The following is a 26,994-nucleotide window of genomic DNA, read 5'->3' on the forward strand; positions in this document are numbered from 1 at the left end:
GCTTTCTTTACCGTAAATGCGACAATCTATGTAAGAACAAGTCTACAGTCTAGACTGTGTGTAGTGAGCTCAAAGATAAATACAGACTGTGCTCATGTCTGACTCTTTGAACTTTTGACACCAATGAACTTACAGTGATTGTAGCTAACCCACGTTAGCTAAGCTAGCTAATTTGCTGCTGACTTAATTCACAGCAGTTAGCTACAAGCCGCCTGCTAACTAGATAGCATCCTGTTCCTGTCTTCAGTCTGTGTGGAAGTGACTAAAAACGATGAAAACTTACAGGGGTTCGTTCACCTAAAGTCTCCAGGAGATTTCTGAATCAGTGAAACTCTGGGAATGACACGTAAGACCGTTCAAATCCGAATTCCTTGTTTGGTTTCCTGTCCAGCCGATTAGCGTCAAGTCAGACAACGTGACGCATAAAACATCCGGTGTATAGTTTCAAAATAAAAGCCCTCGATTCGGTTAGTTGTTTTGAAACAATACCTACTTGAGTCTTTTCACCTTTTCTTCTAATAACTGGTGCTACAGCCTATCAGTGAAGTAAAACAACAAAACAAAAAAAGTATTACAGTATTATTAAGGTATGTTCAGGTTATTGAACAGGTATCTGATCCATGAGCAAATTGAACCTACTTGACCACAGTGAAAATACTCAGTCAATTAAAAAGATTTTTTTTAAGTTAAAACATTATGCAAATACCTACCGTTTCCTCCTAGAGTTAAGCAGGGAGACGGCTGTGGATATAAAGGAGTGTTTTGAGCTAGTGGAAGTATGAGGAGGGTACCAGATGTTAGAAACTGAAACTGTTGATGTAAAGAATGGGAATAATCAGACAAGATGGATTCTGCTTTCTTATATAACTGTTTGTTGGAAAGATCCTGCAGAGTTTCATGTGCAGTACCAGTTATTTTGCTAAACATTAACCACCTCATTGAGTACATTTTTGTGTTATTATTTCATTTTAATTTGACATATCCATTAATTAAGTTTATATGCTTTTATGTTAAAGGCCAAATCATTCAGTTTCCGGTCTGGCTGGCTAACTCCAGCGAACTTGACGGTTTGACCCTCACTGCTGTCACTGACTCGGGGATGTTAAAATTCGCCGGAGCCTTAACTGAATAACGAAAGTATACAAAAATTCTGGGGGATATATTTTATTCGTTTTTATTGTTTTCTCTTGAGAGAAACACGTCGAATCGTCACGGCTGTCTCACCTATTCCGTAACTTTTATTTAAACTTTTCTACGCGCCCCTATAATACGACACAATGGTATGTCCCAAACATTCCGGCCCCGCCTCTTCACCACTTCTGACCAATCAGATAAAAACAGCGTGGCGATGGAAGGTGGGTGCACCGGCACCGTATTTACATACTACCACAGCTCCATTGAATCTCCATCGGTGCTTCCTTGAAGTGTTGTTGGAAGTATCAGAATTATAATTTATTATTAAGAGAAGTACTTCGTCAACATTATGTCAACAGTTCGAATTAAAAAGTTTTCATTTTCAAAACTTCTAATTCGACCTCAAAATGTTTGACTTAATTTCTCTTAATTCTGAATTCAAAAGTCACAATTTTGACAAAGCATCTCATAATTTTGTATTTTTATTTTCATAGTTTCTAACATTACAAACATTTCTTCTTCCATGATGGGGATGAGTTTCCACAAAATTATGAGATGTTATTATGAGATGACTCAAACAGGTTACTAGAAATTATAGCACCTTACTTTTCAGTCACCGTATCCATGGATACGCTCACCTTGTCTCATGCTGCCTTTTAGCATTGTTGGAAGTATCAGAATTATGAGTGCACAAGAATGAGCCAAGAATCTCACTCATGCATGATCTTTAATGCTGTAAACTCAAATTTTATTTTATTTTTTTAATTAAAAAGAAAAACCAAGCAACTTGTTTGACCAAAATAATAATAAATAACTTTATTAAAATGTTAATATTCATTAACTGTCATTAACTTCTGTAGAGAAGCCAGCAAGAGTCATATTACTTCAGTTGGTAATATGAGCTTAGACTGACAATAATTATCATTAGTATGACATAGTAGTGCGACTTACCAACCAAAGTAATGAATTACTTTTAAGAAAAATAAAAAGCAATGTGGAAATTCATTACTTTTTCCAGTAACAACCCAACACTGAATATCAGTAATTAAAGTTCATCAATTATTGTATGTAAATAATACAATATGAACTTAATCACAACATTTCATTCATATTGAAATTTAAGACAGTTCCCTGGTGTGAGATGATTTCTCTGCTCGTCCGTGTTTCTGTTGTCTTTCATTAATCTCCAGTAAACCTGCAGGAACAAGTTTTCATGCTCGGACTTCATTCAAGTGCAAAGAAATCTAGTCAGAATGTATTTGCAGGAGCAACTGATGGCCCAGTTCTCCAGTGTCTTTTGTCCAGGTGGTTGGAGGTCGGAGGTCGGGGGTCAGGGGTCAGGGGTTCCAGCGCAAGTCACAGATCAGGGCGATGTGATCGGAGGGGTGAGCCACGCTGGGCAGAGCCTCGTAGGTGGTGACCTCCTGGTGGCTGGGCAGAGGAATCACCTGCTCCACCTGCACAGACACACACACACAGCACCATGTTAGCTTCCTGGTTGTAATTCATCTACTCCTTCTCCTTCACTGAAAAATCCAGAATCAACAAATATGTCTGCCGTTTGGTGCAGAGCAGGTAGTGTACAGTGGGGTTGTCTTTGGATTTTCTTTTGCTGAAAACAGCTGCCTGCTGTGTGAGTGAATCAAAACAGGAAAGTTGCAGGCCAGAAAACTAAAACAATTTGCTGAAAGAAGCTTTAAGGCTCGTAGGCCCGTAGAGCTGAGGCAAACTGCAGTGATAATTCTCTGTGGATTTATCTCTACAAGCGACCCCTTTCACTGACAAGTAATGTTATGTAGTGTTACTATAGAAATATTGATTATAGCTGCTTTAAGGTAATTTGCTGCATAGCCTGTTCAGAATACAATAGTAAGAATACACAAAAAATCATCTACTACTATCTATTACTACTGCCACTAGTAGTAACACTAATAGCAGTAGCATTAGCATCAGTAGCAGTGGTTGCACTAATAGTGGAAGCAGTAGTATTAGCAGCAGCAGTGCCAATCCCAGTTTTAATATTAATAGTATCAGTGTCAGTATTAGCACCTGCATGCTGTCTGGCTGTATGAAGATGTAGTCCAGGCAGCCGTGAAATCCTCCCACGTAGTTTGTGTAGGCCGGCTGGCTGCAGGCACTCAGCAGCGGGGGGAAGGCAGAGAGCAGCTCCATACTGCAGGACTCCTCTGGCCCCGAGCTGCTCCAGTCTGCATGCTGCAGAGGAACCACGGCCTCACTGACCAGCTGGAACACACCTGCAGACAGGAAGAGGAGATGAACAGCTCCACACAGCTCGCCTCAAAACAGGACATTTATTTTTTGTATATTTTAAATTAGCTGAACGAGGCAAAGACTGGTGCTGCTTTGGCCTTCAGGTGAGGAGATACCTGAGTTTGGGGTGGAGTTGAAGTCACCACTAAAGACCAGAGGGGCTCCAGGTGCGACGTCGCTGATCACATGACTCAGATGTTGCAGAGCCACACCCATCTGGACCAAGCGAACGTTTCCTCCTTCAAAAAGGAAATTGATTCAGTTTTCAGGAATTTGTCTTTGCATGGATTAAGGCTCTCTTATATCAGTGACTCAGGTGTGTTCATACAGAGGAATGAGTTGTTCTACCTTTCGGGTGCCAGTACAGGTGAGTGTTGGCCACACAGACTTTCCTGCCTGGTTTAGTCAGGTCCTCAAGCACACTGACCTGCAGAGAAATTAGTCAGGAAAGACAAGTGTCACAACGCAGATTCACAAAGCCGACCAAAGGCGAGGGGTTGCAAGGGTGCAAGACTACAAGACAAAAATCAAATCCCTCTTCCAAATAATTCTCGGTTGTACAGGAGGTGAGCAGCAGTACCTGCAGGGCGGTGGACCTCTGCAGTATCTTGTCCTTCAGAGCGCTGTTAGCAGAAACCCTCTCCAGCAGCTCAGAATGGATGGGGTCAGAGGTCAACGCCTCGCTCAGCACAATGTCATGACGGCTCAGCAACTGAAACTTTGACCTACAAAGACAACATGATGTCATTTTTCAAATAACTAACTTAATCCTGGATTTAAAAAGTTGAATGTCATATAAATGTAATACTGTAGCTACAAAATATCTTGGACCGTGACAGAAAAGAGAAGGGGTTAGAGTGCAGCATTGTTGGGGTGTTCCTGTCTGTGGGGGGCCGGGGCAAAAAAGGAGAGTCTGATGAGCAGATTTGATCATATTAAATCATTATTTTTAGGAGATAAAGCACCTTATGGAACTGGCTTTTAACTGAAGTGGCCAGTACGCTTCTACAGAAGGGCTTGTCGGATGTGTCAAACCATTTCTGTAACTTTCCGAAACTTCGTCTTTTCCATCGAGACAAATATTTGTCACTTTTCATGTCTATCTGAAAATGTGCGCAGTTATCCCAGTTATATTTAAACAATATCGCGTCTCCTATGAACACTTTTGATTTCAAATGGGATAATATTTATAATATAGATATAATTTGTTGATGGCAGCAGGTGATCGTCACTCCTGTGCCCTAATAAAGACGACTCGATCAAACCCAGCTGCATCAGACAACAGTGAAAAAGCACAGAAACACTTTCTTCAGATTCTGGCTGACCTGCGGTAGAAAGTGGCCAGTCCTTCATGCTGCTTCTCTTTGATCCTGAAAACACCGTCCAGACCAAAGGCATCCAGAGCTGGAGTCAGACTGTCCACGAACACCCCTAAAGAGTCCAGAGAACATGAAGAAAGTCAAAGAACAGACTCACATATCCATATCAACTATTTAAGTATGGATTCTCAACAACTAAGGATTTGGTTTTGTTGCAATTACAATTCAAAGCAATGAAGAGGCATGTTATATAAAACGTAAGGCAATTTGGATAGAATCTCATCAAATGTAATTTTCAACTAGTCGTTTCTGCACTAATTACCTTTGTCGACCTCCTGCAGACAGATGATGTCAGCGTTGTATCCGGCCAGCTCCTTCTTGATCAGGTTCTGTCTGTAGTCCAGCTGCAGGGCGTAGGGGGCACAGTAGGGGTAAAGCACCGTCTTGGACAGTTCTGTCTGGGCGTAGACATCGGCGAGGATGTTGTACGACACCACCCTCACAGCCGGCCACTCCGCCTCTTTGACAGTGTACGCGTGTCGGTTGTCAAAGGTGCACACACCTGGTCCGGCCTCTACGGCTCCCACAGAGACCAGCTCCTTGACCGGGCCACTGCGTCTTCCATCTTTAGGTGTGCAGCGCAGTTTGAGCCTGTAGCCGATGTCCTTATTGGACGGGACGTGGACCCTCCCACATCCCATCTCTGTCCAACCACCGTCCTGACCTGGAACTCCAGCTGCTTCAGGGCTACAACAAGAACAAGAAAGAGAAAAATAAGGACACAGGCACTGGATGTCCCAGAACTTCTTTAACTAAATTACATTAAATCTGAGATTGTTTTATTTGGCCCTGCTCTGGTGACACTTTCGACAATCCATTATTTGACATTTGTGATGCATGTGACAAAGGCAAAAATTAAAGGGAAAAAAACAAACAATGCACTCAAGTGGGTGTGAGCAACCCACATATTGTTTTGTTTCTATTTACATACACAAGGGGGGCAGAATATGAGAAAAACCTCTCAATATATTGCAGTCCAAGAAAACACATCCCTACATACAGTCTCCAGATGGCCACAAAACTGAATCAACTCTTCCCAAACAAAAAAAAAGTAAACATTGAAAGCTTCTTTTTCAGAGCAATTACCTTGTGTTTGGGGCACTTTCTTTAAACCACGTGAACTCGCAGTCTTGGAGGTTCCCAAACTCCACCTCCAGATTGGGACAGACGGGGAACCCGGCCAGCAGGGACACCGGGAGCTCAGCGGTGGTGAAAGTGGGAGCGTTCCTCTGTACCGAGTATTTAACGTCTCCCACCTGCAGCACGGCTCCGTCCTGCCACGCCTCCGAGTTCAGCACCGTGTCGGCCACCTCGTCCCCGTCGTAGTACAGCTTCACCACGGCGGGCTCCGGGGTTTCACACGGCTGCTGTCCCTTGTTCTTCTTCGACTTCTTCGCCTTTCCTTGGCCCTTGGTGATACTGTTGGAGATCCGGGCCAGGACCTTACCCAGCGCTTCGCCCTGGTCCCGCAGCATGTGCTTGTGGCTTCCGTCGAGACAGAAGGAGATGGTGAGTTTGGGCTCCCCGGGGAGGCACCTCACCACGGCCGACTCCATCCTTCCGAGGAGGCGGCAGGCTCTGGTTAAAGTCCTCGGTGAGGAAGTGAGCAGGCGGCGGGGAAGCAGTGCGAGAGCAGCGGAGAGGTGGTTAAACATGAAGTCCGCCGGCGACAGGAAGATGACAGCGGGGCTAAACAACACTAAAACTACGCCGGTAGCGTCAACGATCAACGGCAGTTGGTCCCTTTCCTGACGTCACTTCGTTGTGGAACTGTCCTACAGCCACACCGGTTAGCCAGAATGCTAACGCGAAGAGAAAACCGGCAAAATGGCGAGTTTAATTCAACGTCCAGCTGTCTAAATCAAACTAAATAACACGCAGGCTTCGGAAATAAAACCGCTGCTTTAAACAACACGTAGTTTTATTATATTCACAAAAGTTGGTGCCTGAGCTGTCAGTACCTTCCCTGCAGTCAAGATAGCATGAACGTCTTCTTCTTCCGTAAAATATGGCTGCTTGAACGCTAGTACACATATCACTGCCACCCATCGGACAGAATAGAAATTACACCAGTCGTGTATTATTAAAGGGCACAACTGTTCAACATTGCATCATTTTAATACATGTATTTTTTTTTTTTATCTTTGAATTCTTATGCTTTGTATTTCCATATGTGTTTATGTTTTATATTCTTATAATTCTTATTTCTATTCTTATTTTACTTTAAGTTAATATTCTTTATTGCACATTAGCACAGCTTCAAGAGTATGAGCATATGCTAAATAAAATCTTTGAATCTTGAAGACATTCTGAAATAAATAATCATATGCATGAGTGCAGACAAGATATAAGTAATCCAATACATTTTTAAAACTCAGCTCAATATTTTGAAATTCATCCTGCTTCTTTTTACAATAATTAAATTACTCTATTATAGGTCATTTTTATTTAATTCTAGCAAAGTTAGTGGTGTGCTCATTTAGACTAAAGGAACAGCCAATTACACAAACAAACAGGAAAAAGGACCATTTGAAATGGAACAAAAATGACCAAACAATACAAAACCAAAGCTACATTTTTTATTTATATTTTTATTAAATTTGTTGCGAATACAAATACATAAATTCACTAATAGGCAAATTAAAAAACACTAGAAATATATATTCAAAAAATCTAATCCTGAGCTGAAAGTATAGCATCACACCAGATGTTTGGTGCCAGTTGTCAGCGTCAAATCAGCTGTGTCTCTTTTTGAAGTGCATGTGTGCTACACTACAGAATATTTTTCTCAGCTAAATTTTCCACACAGCAGTGATCAGGCTGTTCAGGGCTTTGGGGGAAGTAGACGTCGGCCTTGTGTTCGTCGTCATGCTCGATGTGTTTCAGGTGGATGACCATGTGCAGGGCGTAGGCCAGGACCAGCAGCAGGATGAGGGAAGTGATGAGGCCCATCAGGATGGCCGGCGTCAGGAAGGTGGCACAGTCGCTCGCATGAGAAAATTTACCGGAAGTGACGTTGAACGCCTGAATCTGACATGGGGATATTTTGAAAGTAATTAAGAAGATAAAATTCATGATGTGACGGTTGAAAATTCAAGTCTATTGTCATTCATCCTTCATCTACATCCTCTCTGGAGTCAAGGTGCATGAGAAAAACATAGAGTTCAAATCCAAACAAAGAGGAGAACAGATTTGTTTTTTTTGAAGGCCAATGAAGATATTGATTTTCTTTTTAGTCAGGGTCATAGATAACCAGTGCCATGCAAATAAATAAATAGAACTATCCGAGCATTGGTCAGTTTTGTTAAAATAGTTCAGCGGCAACAAGTTGGGAACACTTGTTAACAAACAGTTGCTTATTTACACATCCAGCAGTTACAGAGCAACATTATCATTGATCTGGAGTCTGCGTTTGTGTCCACAGGATGAATGTAAGACCGATATTCTCTCTCTTTTAGCTCTGTTTTTGGACTCTACCGCTTCCTGAGGGAAACATCTGGCTCTTTAGCTGCTAAATGCTCCACTATGTTCACCAGCTAGTCTCCAACGGTGTCTGTCTGCTGTTCGTACTAGTAGTGTACAGTGGATGTTTAGAGATCTTTTGCTGAGAGTAGCTGGTAGTGAACATGATGAGAGAGAGTGGTGCGAGTAAACTAAACCAGTAAAGTTTCAGGCTGGAAAGAGGCTTTAACGCTCTGTAGAGCTGTGGAGTCGGAGGAGAAGTCTCTGTGGGGTTATAATTACGAGCAACCCCTATATTTTTTATTCACTCTTGGCCTTGAAAGAAATGTAGATAGTTAGCTAGTTAGCTGGGCATGCTTACTCATACACTGTTGCTCAGTCAGTCAGCTGGATACCTGGAAGTTGGTGAAGGTGATGGTCCAGCGGCGGGCGTAGTCGGTGCTGGGCAGCAGCAGGGCGCTGTAGCGCTGCAGGCTGCTGACATGGAGGCAGTGGTAGGAGAAGGAGGCTGGAGCGTACACCTCGCTGGCGTTGAAGACAGCCTCTTCAGAAGTGTTGTAGAGCAGGGAGACGCTGTCCATCGAGAACCACCACTGACCTGAGGACTCGTAGAAAATGTTGGACAGCTGCAGTCTGACACCAGAGGGACGAGAGGAGACCGTCAGGCCAAACTTTGAATTAACTTTTCATGTTGACATTTTAGCCTTAAAGGTACCATGTGGAGCTTTTGACTTCTAGTAGCGCTATGAGATGGGATTATTCTTGTAAGTACATGATGACCTCACGTACATCCCAGCAGAGCTTTGCACATCATCTGAAAACACCTGTGAGGGTATGTGGGGCCTTTAATCTATAACAATGCATATTTAATTAGTTGATCATGTGTTTTGTTTGTTAAATCAAAGTAATGTAGAGAAGGAAAAATATTTCCCTCTGAAATGTGGTAGAAGTATAAAGTAAGAAAGTACACGCACTTCAAAATCTTACTTTAGTACTTCAGTAAATGTACTTTACAAGAAAACTCCACAGGGCACCTTTTTACTGAGAACAAATGTACAGCTAGATGTGGCTCATCAGTGAGGCCTTTAACTTAACATTTGATGACACATTTGACTTGATTAACATTATAAAGTTATATATTAGTGCATGATTGGCAGACAGACGGTTTAACTGACCTGATGGACAGACCTCTCAAATCCTCCACGTCTCCAAACCTCATGACCAGCCTGGTGAAGACAGACAGACAGACAGACAGTCAGACATCCTTCCATGGACATATCTCTTTGTACGTATTTTACTGGACATACTGTATTGGTCTTGTTAGACAGGTGTACATACACTGCCTTATCCTGGCGGCAGACAGACTGGCTGGTGTCGACAGGTTTCTGAGGAGAAAAGGTTCTCTCCGTCAGGTCCAGCTGCTTCTGCTTGTCATAGCGGAGAGACAGCTTCCTGGCCTGAAACAGGATGCACGGCTCCCCATTGGACAACACCTGGTGGGCGGAGACAATAGTATCATTAGACAACCTGGTGGGCTGGATCCACAAAATAAAACTCCAGTATCAGCTTTTCAAAGTCACCAATTGGCAAATAGGGGTTGTGTTTTTTGAGAAGTATTTTGTGTGTGTACAAGGGTATACATATATACTATAATCATGTTTCATGTTTTTACGATTTGCCGTTTTCTACAAACCGCAACATTTCTATTTGCCCAATGAAATGTTCTCCATGACTGTGTTTTGTGAGAGTTTGTTTTTTTTGGTTAATCGTCAGGAGACAACGGCACCTTGAGGGGAGGGAAGGGAAGTGCAGCTCCTGGTATCTGAAGTAGCTTCCTCTGTGATACATCTGGAGACTGGAGAGGAAGATGGAGACGGGGAGAAAATACATTTTTTATCACACAAAAACACCATTTCATGTATACATTCAATTCGGTGTGCCTATAGGTGTTAAATTCACATGGAGGTACGTGTGGTTCTCAGACGGTTCACATTTTCATGTTATTACATATTAATGTCAATGAGAAACTCCTTCCTGACCGATTCCTACAATCTCATTTTACTTCTTTTCTTTTAAAAATTCATTCATTCTTTTCCTCATTTCTTTTCCTTCTTCAGCTGATCTTAAATAATGAATGAATCCCGAAACCAGTCCCCAAAGTTTTTACTCAGCACTGAAACGAAACTCTTCTCTCTTTCACAGTGTCACTTTTACTTATGTACAATTCTGAATGCAGTGTTGAATGTGTTGTTGTTCTCTTCTCCACTCAGAGTTTACCTGCAGCCATTGGTCTGCAGGTACCAAGCGCTCCTCTATCCACGTCCCTCCATCACTCTGTGCCATCCCGTCATCTGGAGAGACAGTAACAGGATGAATTCTTTCATTTTATAAAATAAGGTATGTAGGCAAAGCAAGGCAGCTTTATTTATAATGTTTCAAACACAGAGGAAAGTAGCTATGGAACAATCCATCTGTGAGGTTTATGGGGAGAGTGAAGTCAAGAAAGTGGGCAGTAGATAATCAACACACAATAAGTAATCAATATTGTTTGTTTTATGATTTTGTCCGTCAAGCATGGGAATGTCTCTCCAGATGGATGGATTGATGGATGGATAGATAGATAGATGGTACTTACCATGGACTGGAGGGACAGCAGCACTGTGAACAGAAAGGAGGATCAATAAATAACTGAAATACTTCATCATCATTTATTTTTCCCACTTTTAATCTCACACAGCATCTTGTGGTTTCATTCATTTGATTCCCTCTTTTATTCAATATTTCTTTTAGGTTTTTTCAGTATTTTCAGGAGACATTTGTAATAAATGTTCATATCTCGCTGCAGTCAGATATCTCAGAAATGTCTTGTTGTCTTCGCTTCCTACGTAGATTAATGTCTGTCAGTGGTGCCTGCGGGTGTCTTTGAGATATTGTTTATATATCCTTCTTTCCATTTATCACTTCTTCTTTTGTGGCTAGATTTGTTTTATTAATTACTGGTTTCTATTCTACTTTTTTTTGTACTTTATGAGCATTTTATTTTTTATCAGTTGGAAAAAAATACTGTAGTTTTCAGAAGGAAATCAAGTTTACAATAACACATTCAAAATCTAATTCTGACTCATTTGATGTGATTTGATAGCATGACAAGAAATATGGCTGAATCCAAATATGTTGATATGTTATTAACATATCAACATATAAACAAGACTATACTGACATGCTAATAGTCACATTTAGTGGACATTAACAAAAGTAAAAGAGATGTCCAGTTCAGATCAAAGATTAATCTTTAAATAGATATTTATAGTAACATAACCATACATTCATCATACAACAAAAATACATTCTGAATATACCATTAAAGTATGTTGTGCAACTAGTGCATATTTAGACAGAGCCATGATAGTTCAAAATATAGTGTAATAATAAAATAACATGTTAAATCACCCTAAACAAATGTAAATTATGAAGGTTAGAAATAGAGGAAGGAGCGCGGGTGACCAGGAGATGGACCTGTGAGGTCTCGACTACCCAGAATGCATGTGGGTAGTCCAGTGACCCAGTCTTTCACCCTGTGGATTAGCGTTTCAGGTTACAGACAGAGAGATCAGTCTGGAACAGAGATGTACTGCTGCTGCTGAGAGGACCCACTCTGACCCAGATTACAGAGACAAAGACTCTTGTATTGGAAAGATAATTGACCAAGATTTAATATTAGAATCAGTTTAACACCAAACAGCAGCTCGGATTGCTTTTCATAAAAACACGCAGCATATTCAGGTTTTATATAAAGAATCTTGAGCCTGTAGATCAACAGGTCGAGAGAGGCCACGACAAGAATAAAGCTTCAATACTCCCTGGAAAACTGTCTGTAGGCTAGATAAAGCCCCTGACAATAACATTAAATATTCATGACTAAATACGAAACAATGTAGGTTGTTGAGGTAAAAAAACATCCTAAGTTATTATCTATTAAGAGTTTAACACACAAAAACTCAGATAATCTTCTTCATTAGGACTGCGTGGGTGTGCTTTGATCAGATTTGTCAGGACAGCCAGAGAAAGGAAGCTCACATTTACCGGACACCATCTTCGAACATCTATACAACCACCTGTCATCCCACCTGTCAACAACTAAACCATCTCCGTGACAACTGAGCAACTTCCATCCAGGAGGACAAACACCTTTTGTCAGTGCACACTTTGGAGTACATGTGGCCCTTAAAGATCCCCTCCAGACATGTATTAAACCAAAATAGTCTGCTTGGAACAATAATCTGTGTCTGATCTGATTTGTTTGCCAAAAAACTCCTTCTAAAAATTACAGAATCTATGAATATGCAAAGTTTTCCTGCTAGACACAAGATGTCTCCTACTTCACTGTAAAGTCCACTCTCAGTGTCCTTCCTAACTATTTGTGATGTCACAAATTGTGCTCGTAGACCCGCCCCTTAAAATCAGATTTTCAATGGGCACAGAGAAACTTTCTACTTTCAGCAGATGAACGTGAAAACTGCCTGAGCATGCAGCCTGATGCAGCGCAAATGAATCACTCAGTCTACTCTAAATCAGCCCAGTGGACTCTTCACCTCTGTCCTGCCTCTCAGGGTGAAAATCCTCTCAGTAGATGTAGAATAAAACGTGTTTCACATTTTTCTCAGCACATTTCTAAATCTATTATAAATGTACTCAACACGACAATAGGCACAGAGATGTCAAATCCTCCCTGACTCACTGACTCATACAGCCAAAAAGGTTTAGCTCCTCTTGTGCGCTGGATCAGAGCACAGGACTGTGGATTGTAGGATTGCACTGATTATATAATCATACAATCATGGGCGAACACACACACACACACACACACACACAAACACACACACACACACAAACACACACACACACACACACACATACACACATACACACATACACACACACAGGTCATGAAGGATGGGGTGGCTCTCGGCCAAAAGGAGATTTTGCAGCTTCTCCCTCCCGTCTACCATCAGCATCTGCACACTGTAAAAAATGACACACCACAAACCGCTGTCTTTTCACACATCCAGCAGATACAGAGCAACACTATCATCGCATTCGTGTTTTGTTTGTGTCAACACTATCAACCAGAACGTTGATACTTAATGATTCTGGTAGCAATAGCAACAACAACATGGTTTGTCAGGAAAAGATCATGGCTATGGCAAATAAATGGTTATGGTATGGTTAGGGTTAGGCAAGTCAAGGTTTGGGAAAAACACGACAAAATAAAATTGGGAACATTAACACGCATTAAGACGCAAAGTCAGACGTGCTACTCTATAAGTTTAACCTCTTTTTAGCCACATATGGTTCAGCCTTAGCACTCACTTGTGTGTCATTTCCAGCAGCAAACAAGCTCTGATAAGCCCTCCGTGCACCACCTGCCCAGTACCAAACAGCAGACAGACAGACTTAGAGACTAGCTGGTGAAGATGGTGGAACATCTAGCAGCCAAAGAGGCAGATATTTTTCTCAGGAGTTGGTGGAGACCAAACCAGAGCTACAGTCACCAGGTGGATTCAAACATGACTTGAATGGGATGATAAAGTTGTCAGCGTCTGCTGGATGTTAAAGTAGGTAATTGTTTGCCATAACTACTTCAGATGTTGGGTTTTCAGCTTGTTCTTTTGTCCCCAAATGACCAAATAAAAAAAAATCACCGAATGCAGCTTTAAAGAAATTACAAACACGATCAATGAAACTCCCCATGGGTCCTGGTTGGCCACACAGTAGAAACAGAATCAGTAGTCTTTGATCTGAACATGTCAAGAGTCAAAGATTAGAGAGTCAGGAGAGGTCAAAAACAACAACACCAGGAATCAAGGTAAATCATCTCTGTCTCTGCTTCTCTGTCTCTTCTCCTACCTGACAGCAGCTTCGAGGCAGGTCGACGATTGCAGATGGAGGAGAAGGAGAGAGAGGAGGAGGATGCAGCAGTGTTTCCATGGTGAAGCCATCGCTGCGGTGACCGGAGTGTGATGCCAGCACACTGGTCTCTCCCCCCCCCCCCCACCCCCCCGTAATCTACTTTAATCAGCCCACCATCTTTAAGCCCCCCTGACAGACTGATGAATTAGCCAATCAGGACAGAGCAGAGCTAGACAGGGTTGGGAGAGAGCCCTGCCCGCTGGTTAAAGACATTTGCTGTTCCCACATTTTCTCATTTTTTAAATCAGCTCAGTCAAAATAAATTTCATTTCAGCAGATTAAAGGTCATCACAGTGACGATTGCACTGACAAAGCAAAGCACTTACACCTGGAGAATTTCACCAACACTGATGAAATAGTACAGAATAGTGAAATTGTTCATCTATACATATTTGACTTTTCAGGCAGTCTGATGAAAAGGTCATAAAATACAAACATAGAATATATAACACGGGTGACTTCTCATTAATTGAATAATTTATTGTAGAATTCACAATTTTATAAAATACTCCTTTTTGTTCATAATTTTATTCATGCCAACCGCATGGATGAAACATATAGGGAGGGAGTGCTGGCCTGATTATTACTGTGTTTGTGTGAGTATACTTATTTAGTTTTATTTCCTTTGTGCTGCACCGAAAAGGGAAACAACAAAGCTAGTGGCTCCGAGAGACTGTTTATACACTGTAAAAAAAAGTCATACAGGAATTTAGTGGAATTAACTAATCTTTCTCATTAGTTTAACTTCCCAGTATGCATTGTTAGTAGGTTAAAATTCTCCAAAAACATAATTAACATGTTCACCATCTTAGTTTGGCATGTGTGACAAATAAAAAATTTGACCTGATGATGGTGCCAGAGGAGTCAGGGGTTCATCCAAGTCACTGAGATTCATCCTCTGGGGACCAAGTCTGGACCTAAAGTGATGGACTGACCAACAGACCATAAATAGATTTTTACAGCTTGATCTGACATGAAAAGAATTTCCTCAGCAACTTCAAATTGGCTCATTCAGTGTTTCAATGTTTATTCGATTATTTAAATTGTAGTGTATATGAAATTATAATTAGGTGAGATGTTAATTGCATTTAGTAGCTTTTCTGGAGATCTTAATCTCTTGATGTCAAAGATTTGAGGCCATTTAGAAACAGATACAATGCATAGTTTGTCGAATCAGGCAGCACTGACAAGCTTATTTTTACACTGTAAAATGTACGCTCAGTACATATATTGGTCACGATTGATTATTTTTAATTCTCAAATATCGATGAGGCCAATGCTGATTCATTGGCATGAAAATACTGTATCGGTTGAGCTCTAATTTCAACATTTTAACAACATACAGATGTTGCATTTGTATATAACAATACAGTGAATAATCTACGCACTAAAGTAACCTATAAAGTATCTATATTGTTTAAAATAGACCAAAAGTATTCCAAGATCACCATTGTTTTCCATTAGCGTGTTAATTTCAGTCAGGCATTTCTGTAGTCACGCCCGACCGGGGTCCTCAGACTAGACATTGCCGCGGTGCACCCTGGGTCCTTCCTTTCCATCCCAGGCTCGCTTCTGCAATCATGGGTACGGCTCTAACTTCATTCTAAATACCGACTAATCCTGTTTACTGCAGTCATTTTCCATATCGATGTAGTATATGAATATCTTACAAACTCTTTTCGATGTGTTTGTGGCGGTTAAAATCCACCGTAAATAAAAAAAGTAGCCGTTTATACGGTTCTCCTTCCCCGCAACGTGGAGCGGCCATAACATGTCTGCGATGCACCAGCGTCGTGTTAGCATGGTTAGCTTCCCATGGCTTACACTTTTAATTGCTGTTGTTCATATTATACTATGTAATTTAACAGCTGGACGACTAAATTTCCGATGTTATGTATAAAGTCACAGATTGTGAGTGTTTCTAAGCCTGGTTAGCTTTATGTTAGCACCGCTCTCGGCTAACAACGATAAGCTTCGTTAACTTGTCTTAAGAGAGTTATCGTAATTGCCACAGGTTCTGGGTCTGTCTAACTCAAGTATATGCATTTCTTGTAATTGTTTTTTGTAGGTCTTGACTTTGGTGAGTTAGTGTGAAATCGGGCGAAATTCTAGCCTTGTTTGTATGTGACAGACGTTGTCAGTAGACACGGTGATGCTACGTGTTTCCGACGTCCCAGTTTGTCTCTTGTATAACACTACAATGTAGTCACAGAGCTAAACGCATATCAAAGTCATTTGTTAAACCCTGGTGATCTTTGGAAAACTGGTCTGCTTCCTGACATTTGTGTCAAAGCTTCTGGACGGACCACAGTCAGTCTTTACTGCTGTATTATACTTAAACAGTTCAGGTGTGGAAACTGACTTACATGGACCTTCTGAAGCTACCTAAGGTCATTTTCAGTCATACGAGTTTTAACTCTAACAGTTGTGAAATCTAGTTGGAGAAACCAGTGGAGAAGTTATTCTTCATAGCATGGTGATGTTTTTTTTTTATCTCTATAAATTGTATACTGCTGCAACAAAAAGGAGGCATCTTTCTTTCTTTTTTTTAAAATTAGAAATGTATTTTCTTTTGTTAATATCTTTGTTCTGCTGCAGCAATATGTGGTTTGGTGACATGGATGGTTTTAAAATATAATCCAATAATGCTTTGAATTGCAGTGGTCCTTATTGGCTAATTGATTTCCTGCTGATCTTTGTCTTCCAGGAAAGTGTCGTGGTCTGCGCACAGCCAGGAAGCTCCGTAACCACCGTCGTGAGCAGAAATGGCACGATAAACAGTACAAGAAGGCCCATTTGGGCACTGCCCTGAAGGCTAACCCCTTCGGAGGAGCCTCCCATGCTAAGGGCATCGTCCTGGAGAAAGTGTGAGTACCATGAGACCTGCCAAACAGTAAACAACTGCTCTTTGTTTTCTTTTGATTTATTTGCCTTTATAAACGTATAAATATGCTCCTGACATTTCCTTCTAGGTAGTTTCAACATCTTTCAGGTTTGTTTAAAGAGTGTTTTGTGTTTCCCGTCTGTAGTGGTGTGGAGGCTAAGCAGCCCAACTCTGCCATCAGGAAGTGTGTGAGAGTTCAGCTCATCAAGAACGGCAAGAAGATCACCGCCTTCGTCCCCAACGACGGTTGCCTCAACTTCATCGAGGTAAATGTCTGCCCTGTGTACATCCTTGAACACCAGCGAAACAAGCAGTTGTGGGACAGCAGATGACATGCAGTTTGTGTAGAATCTGCAGCACAAAATTAAACTAGTGTGAATCAAACTAAATGTATTTCCAGGTTCAGTGAAAAGTTTTCCTTCTGATTAGAATTTCAATTTCATAGCTTTCACAAAATGTATTGATGCAGGTTTAGTGTCTGCAGGTCCTAAAATTTCGAAGCTACAGCTAACATAATCTGGAGTTGAGTTTTTCCCAAATCTATATATAAATACAGAGATTGTGTTGATTGAAACCATCCTGTGTAACTGTCCAAGATCAGATTTTTTTTTTAATCTGTAAAGCCCATCAGATTATAGTTAGCCTAACTAATAACCTAACTAATAGTTTAGTTGACATTATTTGTCACTCATTTCCTCTTTTCCCTCCTCTCTCCCCCTCACCACCTCTCCTCCTGGTCCTGTAGGAGAACGATGAGGTTCTGGTTGCAGGATTTGGACGTAAAGGTCACGCCGTTGGTGACATTCCTGGAGTTCGTTTCAAGGTAGTCAAGGTGGCCAACGTGTCTTTGCTGGCTCTCTACAAAGGCAAGAAGGAGAGACCCAGGTCATAAACAGTTGAGACAGAAAATAAAATAAACACGTTTTCAATTACAGTCTGTTTGTTTCATGTCTTCATTGAAGTGTTTGTCACTCACAAATGTTACTTTTAGAAGGACTTGGTGCATGGGGTTTTTCAGGCCCGAACTGTCCAGGATTACTGTTTGTTAATGGCTTTAATACAATTAATTGCAAATTTCATACCTCTGAAGTACAATATCAGCCATTACGGGCTTTGCATTATCGTGTAATTTGTAAATGAACTGCCCTTTATGAAGCACTTCTATCTTATTGGACAAAGTACTTTAAAGTTTGTCAGGTGGATGTGCAGGATGCTGACCTGCCCATCAGCAGCAGTGCGGGGTCCAGTGTCTTGCCCAAGGACACTTTGGGGCAGGAGGAGCCAGGGATCAAACTCCACCACTGGTTTTTGGTCTCTGGACAAGTAATGAAGCTGCTGTGTTGAGCTGCAACGATAAGTTGAAAAATGAATTAGTCCATCAACAGAAAATAAATCTGTGACAATCGATTAATCGTTTGTTGATTGTGAGAATTCGCTGCTTTTCTCAGTTTTATATCATCGTAAACTGAACATCTTTGGGTTTTGGACTGTTGGTTGGCCGAAACAATATTTGATAACACCACCTTGGACCTGGACGTTTTTCAATATTTTTGGACATTTTAGACACAACGATCAATCTAATTGATAATGAAAACAATTGTTAGTTGCAGCCCCATTAAAGCTGATAAGGTACATTCACACTGCACAGAGGGCAGTAAGTCGGTCAGTAAATCGTTAAGTCCAGCCGTGGTCTGTCCTGCAGTCTGTCTGCTGATAAATTCAAAACAAACTTAGCTGGATGGTAAATATAGTAACAGGTATCAGATCCCCCAAGCCAGAGTGCTGTAGCTCCACAGTTGAAACATGGAGGTCTGGGCTCATGGAACTCCACTTTTTTACTCCTGCAGAATCATTATTACACTTTAATGAAACTAGACATTGTGTTAATGACGCAGATCACACAGATGTGTTTGCGGGTGGGCAACCTCTGCTGTTTTAACACTGTGTGGAATATGAGTTAATTGACAGAACCCATGCAGGCATACAGCTCTGGTTTCAGTCGCTGGTCAGAGATCTCTCCTCCTGCCGTCTTCAGCAACAACAACAGATCCTCTTTGAATCTGCGGGGACTCCACAGCCGAGTCAAGGTAACCAAAACAACGACTCAACACAAAACCACAAGGTAAAAAAACCCAGAGACGTCTGTCAGCACAAAAACCTACAGCGAGGGTGTCTCAAGTCTGTCTTCGCAGACAAACAGAAGTGTTGAAATGTCCTGTTAATACCTCTGTCTTTACTAATCAGTTTTTAAATTCCTGCACAGTATTTGTGAATTGCCACCTCAGTCTGGTTAAGGTTAGGTAAGATCGTTACATACTGAGGAGAGCCAACGTTTGATATTGTCTGATACAAGACATGAACTCAGGCCTCTAATTTTTCACACATTTCTTACGGCGCTATATGAACGACATTCTTCTGGCTTCCTGGCACTGAACATCAGTGTCCACATACTTGAGTGTACTTTTGATCTGGGTCTGTTTTTCATGGTTTAGTTCTTTAAATCTTAATCCTACAGCAAACAGTGATGTAACTGTGGTTATATGCTGTAGCACTTCTCTAATAAAAGAGACAGAGAACTCAATATATAAATGGAGAGAAAGTGTACAGAATGTATTTTTACAAAAATCAGACAGGAAACACGGGGAGAGAGCTAAAGATGACATGCAGCAAAGCACCCCAGCTGGACTCAAACCGTGACAATGTCCCCGTGCACAAAGCCAGGTCCATAAAGAAATTATTTTCCCACACACAGTTTCAATGTTGAGGTGTCCACATACTTATGGCCATGTGGAGTACATGATGCTCTGCAGAAGCATCCGATTTAAACACTCACTGACTTGCTGATCACACACAAGTTCAGTGAAATATGCCTTTCTGAACAGGGCCAGGACCCTTCATGTGGACGTCATGGAGTTTCAGAGATATGGGACTGAGGATGAGGATGATGAAGACGATGCAGCTACTCAGTACATGATTGAACAGAGTCTGCTGGAGAGCAACAAACAGAAGGAAACCCACAGAGACTCCACAACACGAGACGGCAGGAGGTTGGTCCAACAGAAACCAACATTATAAATATTTCTCTCTCAGATGTTTGTTTGTCCAACATGATCGAAGTCCTGCTTGTTCCTTTACTGTCCGCCATCATTGGCCTCCAGATTTACTCTTGTTGGCAATATTTCCTTCTTCTTCGTTGTTTATTGACTTGCTGAAACCAATTTTGTGTAAATATGAGTTTGTTCCACTGAGCAAAAGAGCTGCAATTTAATGTGTCAAATCTGTGAAGCATAGAAAGATGATCAGAGATCAATAAATGATACTGTTGGTTAAATAATTAAATTTACCACCATACAAATCTATCTTTGATTTCTCAGTTTACAGCTGGTTTTACAGCGTTGTGATTGACTGGGTGGAAAAATAAAGACTGCTAGTAAAGTTAATCTGAAATCTGTAATTTTGTGTTTAATATGTTTAACATAGTCAGTGATCTTCTTTCCTCACAGCTCTGCAGACAGCAGCTCGATCTTCACTGCTATAAGACAAGGTGAGGGTGGGGGGGGTGAATGCTTTTGTTGTGATTTACTATAAAAGAATACAAATTAAGTTGTCAGGTATTTATATTTTAAGATGTCCTTAGAACATTTTCATGACACATTTTATGGATTTGGTGGTGGTTAAGACCATTCAGTGGTTTACTTCCTTAGTTTCTGATGGCTGTTTATTTCTTTTTAATTGTCTCTCCACATTGAATGTCTCTTAAAGTCCAACTGCCATTAAAAAGCATTGTTTTTCACATCTGCTCTTTAAAGGTACTATATACATATTTAGAACCACTAGATGTGGCACTAGAGCATCAACATCTCAGACCAAAACAAATGGGCGTGCTGGCCACACCTCCCCCCTAACTAGAAAGAGCCTTATATTGCTCTCCTCAAAGCCACCAGACTCCATTGACAAAAACACAAATTTTACCTTGCAGATCATCATAAAATCACACTTCATTCAAACTTGACAGAAACAAAATAAATGAACACAATAGGGGACCCTGTACCTCCATTTTCTTACTGGAATTGAAATATTTATCAGTCACCGTCCATCCATCCCTCCAGGTAATGAGAAGCTCCTGAAGGATCTTAGTGTCCAACAGTTTTCACAGACAGACAGCAGAGGTTGGACTCCTCTCCATGAAGCAGCAGCTCAAAGCAACCAAACCATCCTGGAGTTCACATTCAAAGGTTTGTATCTGCTTCAAACTGATTCTGTGGCTTCACAACAACATAAAACCCCATTAATGAAACAGAGGTGTGATGAATGACAAACAGCAAAGTATCCTGTTCTCCAGTTTCAGGCCCAGACGCTGTGGACAGTGGTACTCTTCGTGGTCAGACTCCTCTCTTCTTGGCAGTAGAAGGAGGTCTGATAGAAAACGCCTCCTTCCTCCTCCAACATGGAGCCAAGCCGGACAGCCAGGACCAAGACCAGGACTCACCACTGCTCGTAGGTAGGCTGACCCACAGTTCACAGTCCACTGCCTCAAAGCCTGTTGAGGCCAAAGATGAGGTTAAATGTCCCCTGTGACTGTTATACTGTTATATATTATATCATTAGATTATTATCACTAACGCATATATGTAAAAGCAGGATTTTACTGTTGTACTTGGTGGAGGTGGAGCTCATTTTTAGCTATCAGACTGCAATTAATGATTATTTTCATCATGGATTAATCTGCTTGATTATTTTCTCGAGGGATTTTTTGCTTTGTAAGAAATCTGAAAATAGTGAGAAAAGCCGGCAGAGCTCAAAGTGACGCCTTCACAATGTTTGTTTTGTCCAAACCTCCAAATTATTAACAATAAATTCAAATTATTTAAATAATTAAAAGGAATCATGAAATGTTTTTACTTAAACGATTATCAAAATAGTTGCCAATTCATTTTCTGTCACTCGATTAACTGATTAATCGACTAATCGCTTCAGCTCTACTTGTATAAACAGTTGGTTAGTTTCATTTATAACAAAACATCATATTTTATAAGTTCTTCATGTGTTTTTATGCAAAAATGTAATTGCTAAAGTAGCTAAAGCTGTCAAATTATTGCAGTGAAGTAAAAAGTATAAAAGTGGCATGAAAAGTACCTTGAATTTGTACTTAAGTACTTGAGTAAATGTACTGTGTCTACAAACAAAAGATGTTGTTGCTGGGCTACTTATTTTCTCATCAGTTATGTAAAATCTGTTTGCCTCCTGCAGCGATCCGTTCAGACCGCACTGACCTGGTGAAGCTGCTGCTCCTGCGGGGCTCCAGTGTGAACCAGAAGGGATGCTACGGCCGCCGTCCCCTCCACGAGGCCTCGCAGCTGGGCAAAACGGCGCTGGTGACTCTGCTGCTGGAGGCCGGAGCACAGCCAGACCCGCGCAGCGACTACGGCCTGACGCCGCTGGCACTGGCCGCTCAGGGGGGACACCTGGAGGTGGTGGAGACTCTGCTGAGGAGAGGTGAGGAGCAGGGACGGCTCTACAGTGTTACTCTCAGGGGGTTGAGGGACCTTGATGATTGAATGATTGAGGTGAGGAGGGGGTGGAGACTTTTCACAAAAAACCAAGGACCCCTGCAGGGTGGGCACATTAAGTCAGGGGTTACATCTACTCAAGTATTGTACTTAACTACAATTCACATACTTTACCTGAATAATTCAATATTTTGCTTCTTTACACTCAAATGGTAAATATTATACTTTTTACTATTCAACATGTATTTGATGGTTAACTTTACTTTGCAGATTAGGATTTCAAAACTGCAGTAAAAATGATACAATAATATAACACATGACACAGGGGCCAATCTGGCTCCTAATGAGTACTTTTACTTTTGATACTTTAAAACCTCGTCCTATGTGAAAATGCATTGTGAAGTTCAGTTGTAGCTAATATGAGGCTTCAACAGTCTATAATAATAATAATAATAATGAGATTATCATATTTATACAGGTTATTATGAAGTGGGTATCTTTTTTGTACAAGATTCCCTCTTGTTGTTTGTCCTGCAGGGGCGGACGTCCTGTCCGAGGCCCAGGATGAGGCATCCGTCTTGTATGAGGCGTGTTTGTCTGGAGAACCATCTGTCATCAGTGTGTTGCTGGAATACGGCGCCGACGCCAACGCCGCCAAACAAACAGGACACATGCCGATCCACCGTGTCGCCCACAAAGGACACCTGCAGTAACTGTTATATTCTGTCCTCCGAAGCAAAAACATTCACATTTGTTTAAATTCTAAAATTACATCATTTGTTTAGCTTCATTTTGCAAAGTAGTTGAAGACTACAGCGTCAGATAAACGTAGTGGAGGTTTGTGTGTGTGTGTGTGTGTGTGTGTGTGTGTGTGTGTTCAGAGCTCTGAAGCTGCTGATTCCGGTCACTTCTATGGGAGAGGTAAATGGCAGCGGGATGAGTCCTCTACACTCTGCTGCTGCAGGAGGACACACACACTGCATCAAGGTTTGTGTGTGTGTGTGTGTGTGTGTGTGCCAAATGATACAACATAGATGCTCTTTGCAGTGGAAGCTCTGGTGTTGCTTTTAATGAACATTTCTTGTTCAGGGCTTCATGTTGTTGCATATAATTATATTACATGGTTTCATATTGAATAATATATTTGATTGTTTCCTATTATGTTATACAATATTTCATATGTCCTGCAACATCACATCGTATCAAATCCGGTCATGCCAGCTTGTATCATGTTGTATTATGACTGTAATTAATCAGCCGATTATTTTCTTGATTAATCAATTAATTGTTTGTTTATAAAATGATGACAGAAAATATTGAAATATGCCCATTATAATGTCCCACAGCCCACGGAGATGTATTAGAATTAATTGTTTAGCTGACCAACCATCCAGAACCTAAAGATACTCAGTTTACTGTCGTATATGACAAACAACAGATTTAAACTTCACAATATGAGAAGCTGGAACCAGCAAATGTTTGCATGAAAAATTATTAAAACAATTAATCAATTATCAATTCGAGAAGAATCTTTGCTCTTTGTGTGCTGTAACATTTCTTGGAAAATACTTGTTTCTGATTGGCTGACAGCTATCTGTTGAACACACAACAGTTCAACAACATCTGAATGTCCCTCCTCCCCAACTCCCATCAGGCCTTGCTGGATGCAGGTTATGACCCCAACTACATGCTCCATCCCTGGGTTCGCCGTAGCTTTGACGACGAGAGGAAGTCGGCGCTCTTCTTCGCTGTCTCCAATAACGACGTGGCGTCTGTTGAATTACTGCTGGAGGCCGGGGCCATGGCCAACCAAGACCCGGTCAAATGTCTGCAGGTACCTTGGTTAAATAATTTTCTTCATATACCAAAGATTAAAACAAACAAGAACAATCCTCAAAGGAATAGTTCAAACGCAACTCTTTCTGTGTGTTAAGTACAAAGATGGAGTCAGGATGTGGTTAGCTTAGCTTAGCATAAAGACTGGAAGCAGAGGGGAATTGTTAGCCTGGCTCTGTCTACAGGTCAAAAGTACACCTACCAAAACCTCTAAAGCTCATAAATCGTATCTCGCTTGCTTAGTCTATAAACAAACAGAACAGTTTGTGGTTTTTTGGGGGGGAAGTTACATGTTGGAACAATTTTTTGACAAACAACCGTTTGTTTCTAAAGCCTTGTTGTCACAGTGAGGTTGTCAGGTTTGGTAGCATTGGTGCCTGTGCAGAAACCAAAAACAAAACCTGTGCTCCCCGATCATGTTTGGCAACCAACACTATAGTCGGAGAGGCAGCAGAGAAGTGCTGGGCGGATGGATACACTGTTGTTCGTCAAGAAATAGTAACACCAATGATGAATGTTGGTCGGTCTGTCAGTCGACCACGCTGTTGATTTATGTTGACCTGCAGAAAAACCCTGTTGCTGATCCAGTGACTGTCTTTAAGGTGGCACTGCGTTTGGGCAACTATGAGTTGATCAACCTGTTGCTGAGGTTTGGAGCCAACGTCAACTATTACTGCAGAGTAAACACAACGCACTTCCCCTCAGCCCTGCAGTACGCTCTCAAAGACGAGGTAAACTGTTGCTTGTATTATTATCATTATCATTATCATTATTATTATTATTATTATTATTAATAAACATTTTACAGAAACATTTATTTAAATTCACAGATGTTTACGTCTACATATATAGACAGCTGTCCCCTTTTGGGGTTCTTGTATTTAATCTGGCCTGTTGTGTGTGTGTGTTAGGTGGTCCTCAGGATGCTGTGTAACTATGGTTACGATGTGGGGCGCTGTTTTGACTGTCCCTATGGCAACAGCTCCCACATCCCTGAAGACTACGAGGGATGGACCAACACTGTGATCAAAGACAACTTGGTAATGCAGAACCGTGTTCACATCAGTTTATTGGCGGGGGGGGGGGGGGGGGGTCTTAACCTCGCCACCTTGTGTTAACTGAACTGAACTGCAGGGCTACACTAAACATTTGGATCTACAGCAAGATCCTTAAAGCTGCATAAAGAGATTTTTGGCCACTTGGGGGCAGCAGAACAAGCTGTCTGATGTTTGGTGCTGGGCAGGTAGAGTATAGTGGGTTTATCTGTTGCTGGAAACACTGAGACCAAACAGTCAGTGGTGATTCAGACTCAAATAGCGATAGTGAGGTAAACCAAGAATTTGAGCACGTATTTGTAGCGCCTCGCCAGATGATGTCACATTATGTTGCAGCTGACGGTCTGGCTTCATTCAAACGAATGAGAGCTACTGTCGGTCTGAACGAGGCCTAAATGCCTAAAAAACAAAACCTTTCACATTACATGTAGCCTTTTAATTCCTTGTTGATATAAATAATAGTGATTGGTGCAGATTTAAGTATCTTAAACCACCTGTACTGATAACGTGTTTATTAACTTTCTCCAAATGTCCTAAAAATTACTATAATAATTAAGATTTCTTTTAGCAGTAGTTTCTATCAATTGTCAGATTTTGTCGTATGTTTTGTTTTACAGGTCATGAAATATTGGAAGAGTTAAACTTTGACCTGCTGGTGGCGCTAGAAGAGAAGTCAAAGGATCACCAAAGTTATTAAGATTCATCCTCTGGAGACACAACACAAAATACCTGCTTTACCTTAATTTGAATATGTACAGACCATAATCTGTCTGAAATCACAATCTTTGTTGACATCACTATTTATTTTCACAGACTCATTGATGATTTGAATCATCATCGTTTCAGACAGTGTGGATTAAAACACACGGCTGGTTATTCTGCTCATCCTCTGGTGTTGACCGTCTGTCTGTCTGTCTGTCAGTGCAGTTCTGTGAGGTGATCACCGTCTACTGGCTGAAGCACCTCTCAGGCCACGTGGTTCGCATCCTGTTGGACTACGTGGATCACGTGACCTTGTGCTCCAAGCTGAAGGCGGCCGTGATGGAGCAGCCGCAGTGGCCCGACGTCTGCAGGCTGCAAGGTAAATGAAATCTAACGTTATCAAGCAAGAACGCAACCAGCGGTCTTCGTTCATCTCTCCTCCTCTTCCTCCTTCTCCAGAGAACGTCCGCTGTCTGCAGCATCTGTGTCGGCTGCGGATACGTCGATGTCTCGGTCGCCTGCGTCTCCGAGCACCCGTCTTCATGAGCTTCCTGCCGTTGCCGGGGCGACTGAAGGACTACGTCCTGTACCGGGAGTACGACCTGTACGGCCGGCAGAGCAGCACGCCAGGGTGAAGCGGGACAAAAACACAAAGAAAGTGCAAAGAAAGTGCAAAGAAAGTACTTAAATATGAACATGTGAAAGTCAGGAGGATACAATCCACTGTGAACTAAAAATGTAAAGTATTTTTTCATGAAAGGATAGAAAAGAGGAAATAAAAGAAAGATGTC

At 41.4% G+C, this 26,994-nt stretch overlaps 4 protein-coding genes across 5 annotated transcripts; 2 read left to right on the forward strand and 2 right to left on the reverse strand.

The window, feature by feature from the left end:
* Positions 1 to 2,200: 2,200 nt before the first annotated feature.
* On the reverse strand, positions 2,201 to 6,439 carry pde12 (phosphodiesterase 12). Its single transcript, XM_070903282.1, has 8 exons — positions 5,871 to 6,439; positions 5,047 to 5,471; positions 4,731 to 4,836; positions 3,986 to 4,130; positions 3,754 to 3,832; positions 3,522 to 3,644; positions 3,184 to 3,389; positions 2,201 to 2,591 (listed from the first exon to the last, which is right to left on the reverse strand). Exons 1-8 carry the CDS (start codon positions 6,437 to 6,439, stop codon positions 2,472 to 2,474), a joined length of 1,773 nt encoding a protein of 590 aa, XP_070759383.1. The 3' UTR covers positions 2,201 to 2,471.
* A 1,117-nt stretch (positions 6,440 to 7,556) lies between these two features.
* On the reverse strand, positions 7,557 to 9,465 carry atp6ap1la (ATPase H+ transporting accessory protein 1 like a). Its single transcript, XM_070903537.1, has 3 exons — positions 9,422 to 9,465; positions 8,642 to 8,879; positions 7,557 to 7,814 (listed from the first exon to the last, which is right to left on the reverse strand). Exons 1-3 carry the CDS (start codon positions 9,463 to 9,465, stop codon positions 7,557 to 7,559), a joined length of 540 nt encoding a protein of 179 aa, XP_070759638.1.
* A 6,287-nt stretch (positions 9,466 to 15,752) lies between these two features.
* On the forward strand, positions 15,753 to 18,034 carry rps23 (ribosomal protein S23). Its single transcript, XM_070902548.1, has 4 exons — positions 15,753 to 15,800; positions 16,924 to 17,083; positions 17,246 to 17,366; positions 17,846 to 18,034. The coding sequence occupies exons 1-4, from the start codon at positions 15,797 to 15,799 to the stop codon at positions 17,990 to 17,992; spliced, it is 432 nt and encodes a 143-aa protein (XP_070758649.1). The 5' UTR covers positions 15,753 to 15,796; the 3' UTR covers positions 17,993 to 18,034.
* A 1,973-nt stretch (positions 18,035 to 20,007) lies between these two features.
* On the forward strand, positions 20,008 to 26,982 carry asb14a (ankyrin repeat and SOCS box containing 14a). Of its 2 annotated transcripts, none has more exons than XM_070902932.1 (12): positions 20,008 to 20,147; positions 20,604 to 20,659; positions 21,210 to 21,335; positions 21,443 to 21,601; positions 22,351 to 22,596; positions 23,148 to 23,319; positions 23,492 to 23,597; positions 24,265 to 24,444; positions 25,049 to 25,177; positions 25,358 to 25,486; positions 26,429 to 26,582; positions 26,663 to 26,982. In XM_070902932.1, exons 1-12 carry the CDS (start codon positions 20,008 to 20,010, stop codon positions 26,836 to 26,838), a joined length of 1,773 nt encoding a protein of 590 aa, XP_070759033.1. In that variant the 3' UTR covers positions 26,839 to 26,982. The 2 variants fall into 2 exon arrangements, with proteins under 2 accessions (XP_070759033.1, XP_070759032.1); XM_070902931.1 differs by having other exon boundaries at positions 20,604 to 20,644.
* Positions 26,983 to 26,994: the final 12 nt, after the last annotated feature.

The sequence above is a fragment of the Enoplosus armatus genome, chromosome 3 (assembly GCF_043641665.1).
Source record: "Enoplosus armatus isolate fEnoArm2 chromosome 3, fEnoArm2.hap1, whole genome shotgun sequence".
Lineage (NCBI taxonomy): Eukaryota > Metazoa > Chordata > Actinopteri > Centrarchiformes > Enoplosidae > Enoplosus > Enoplosus armatus.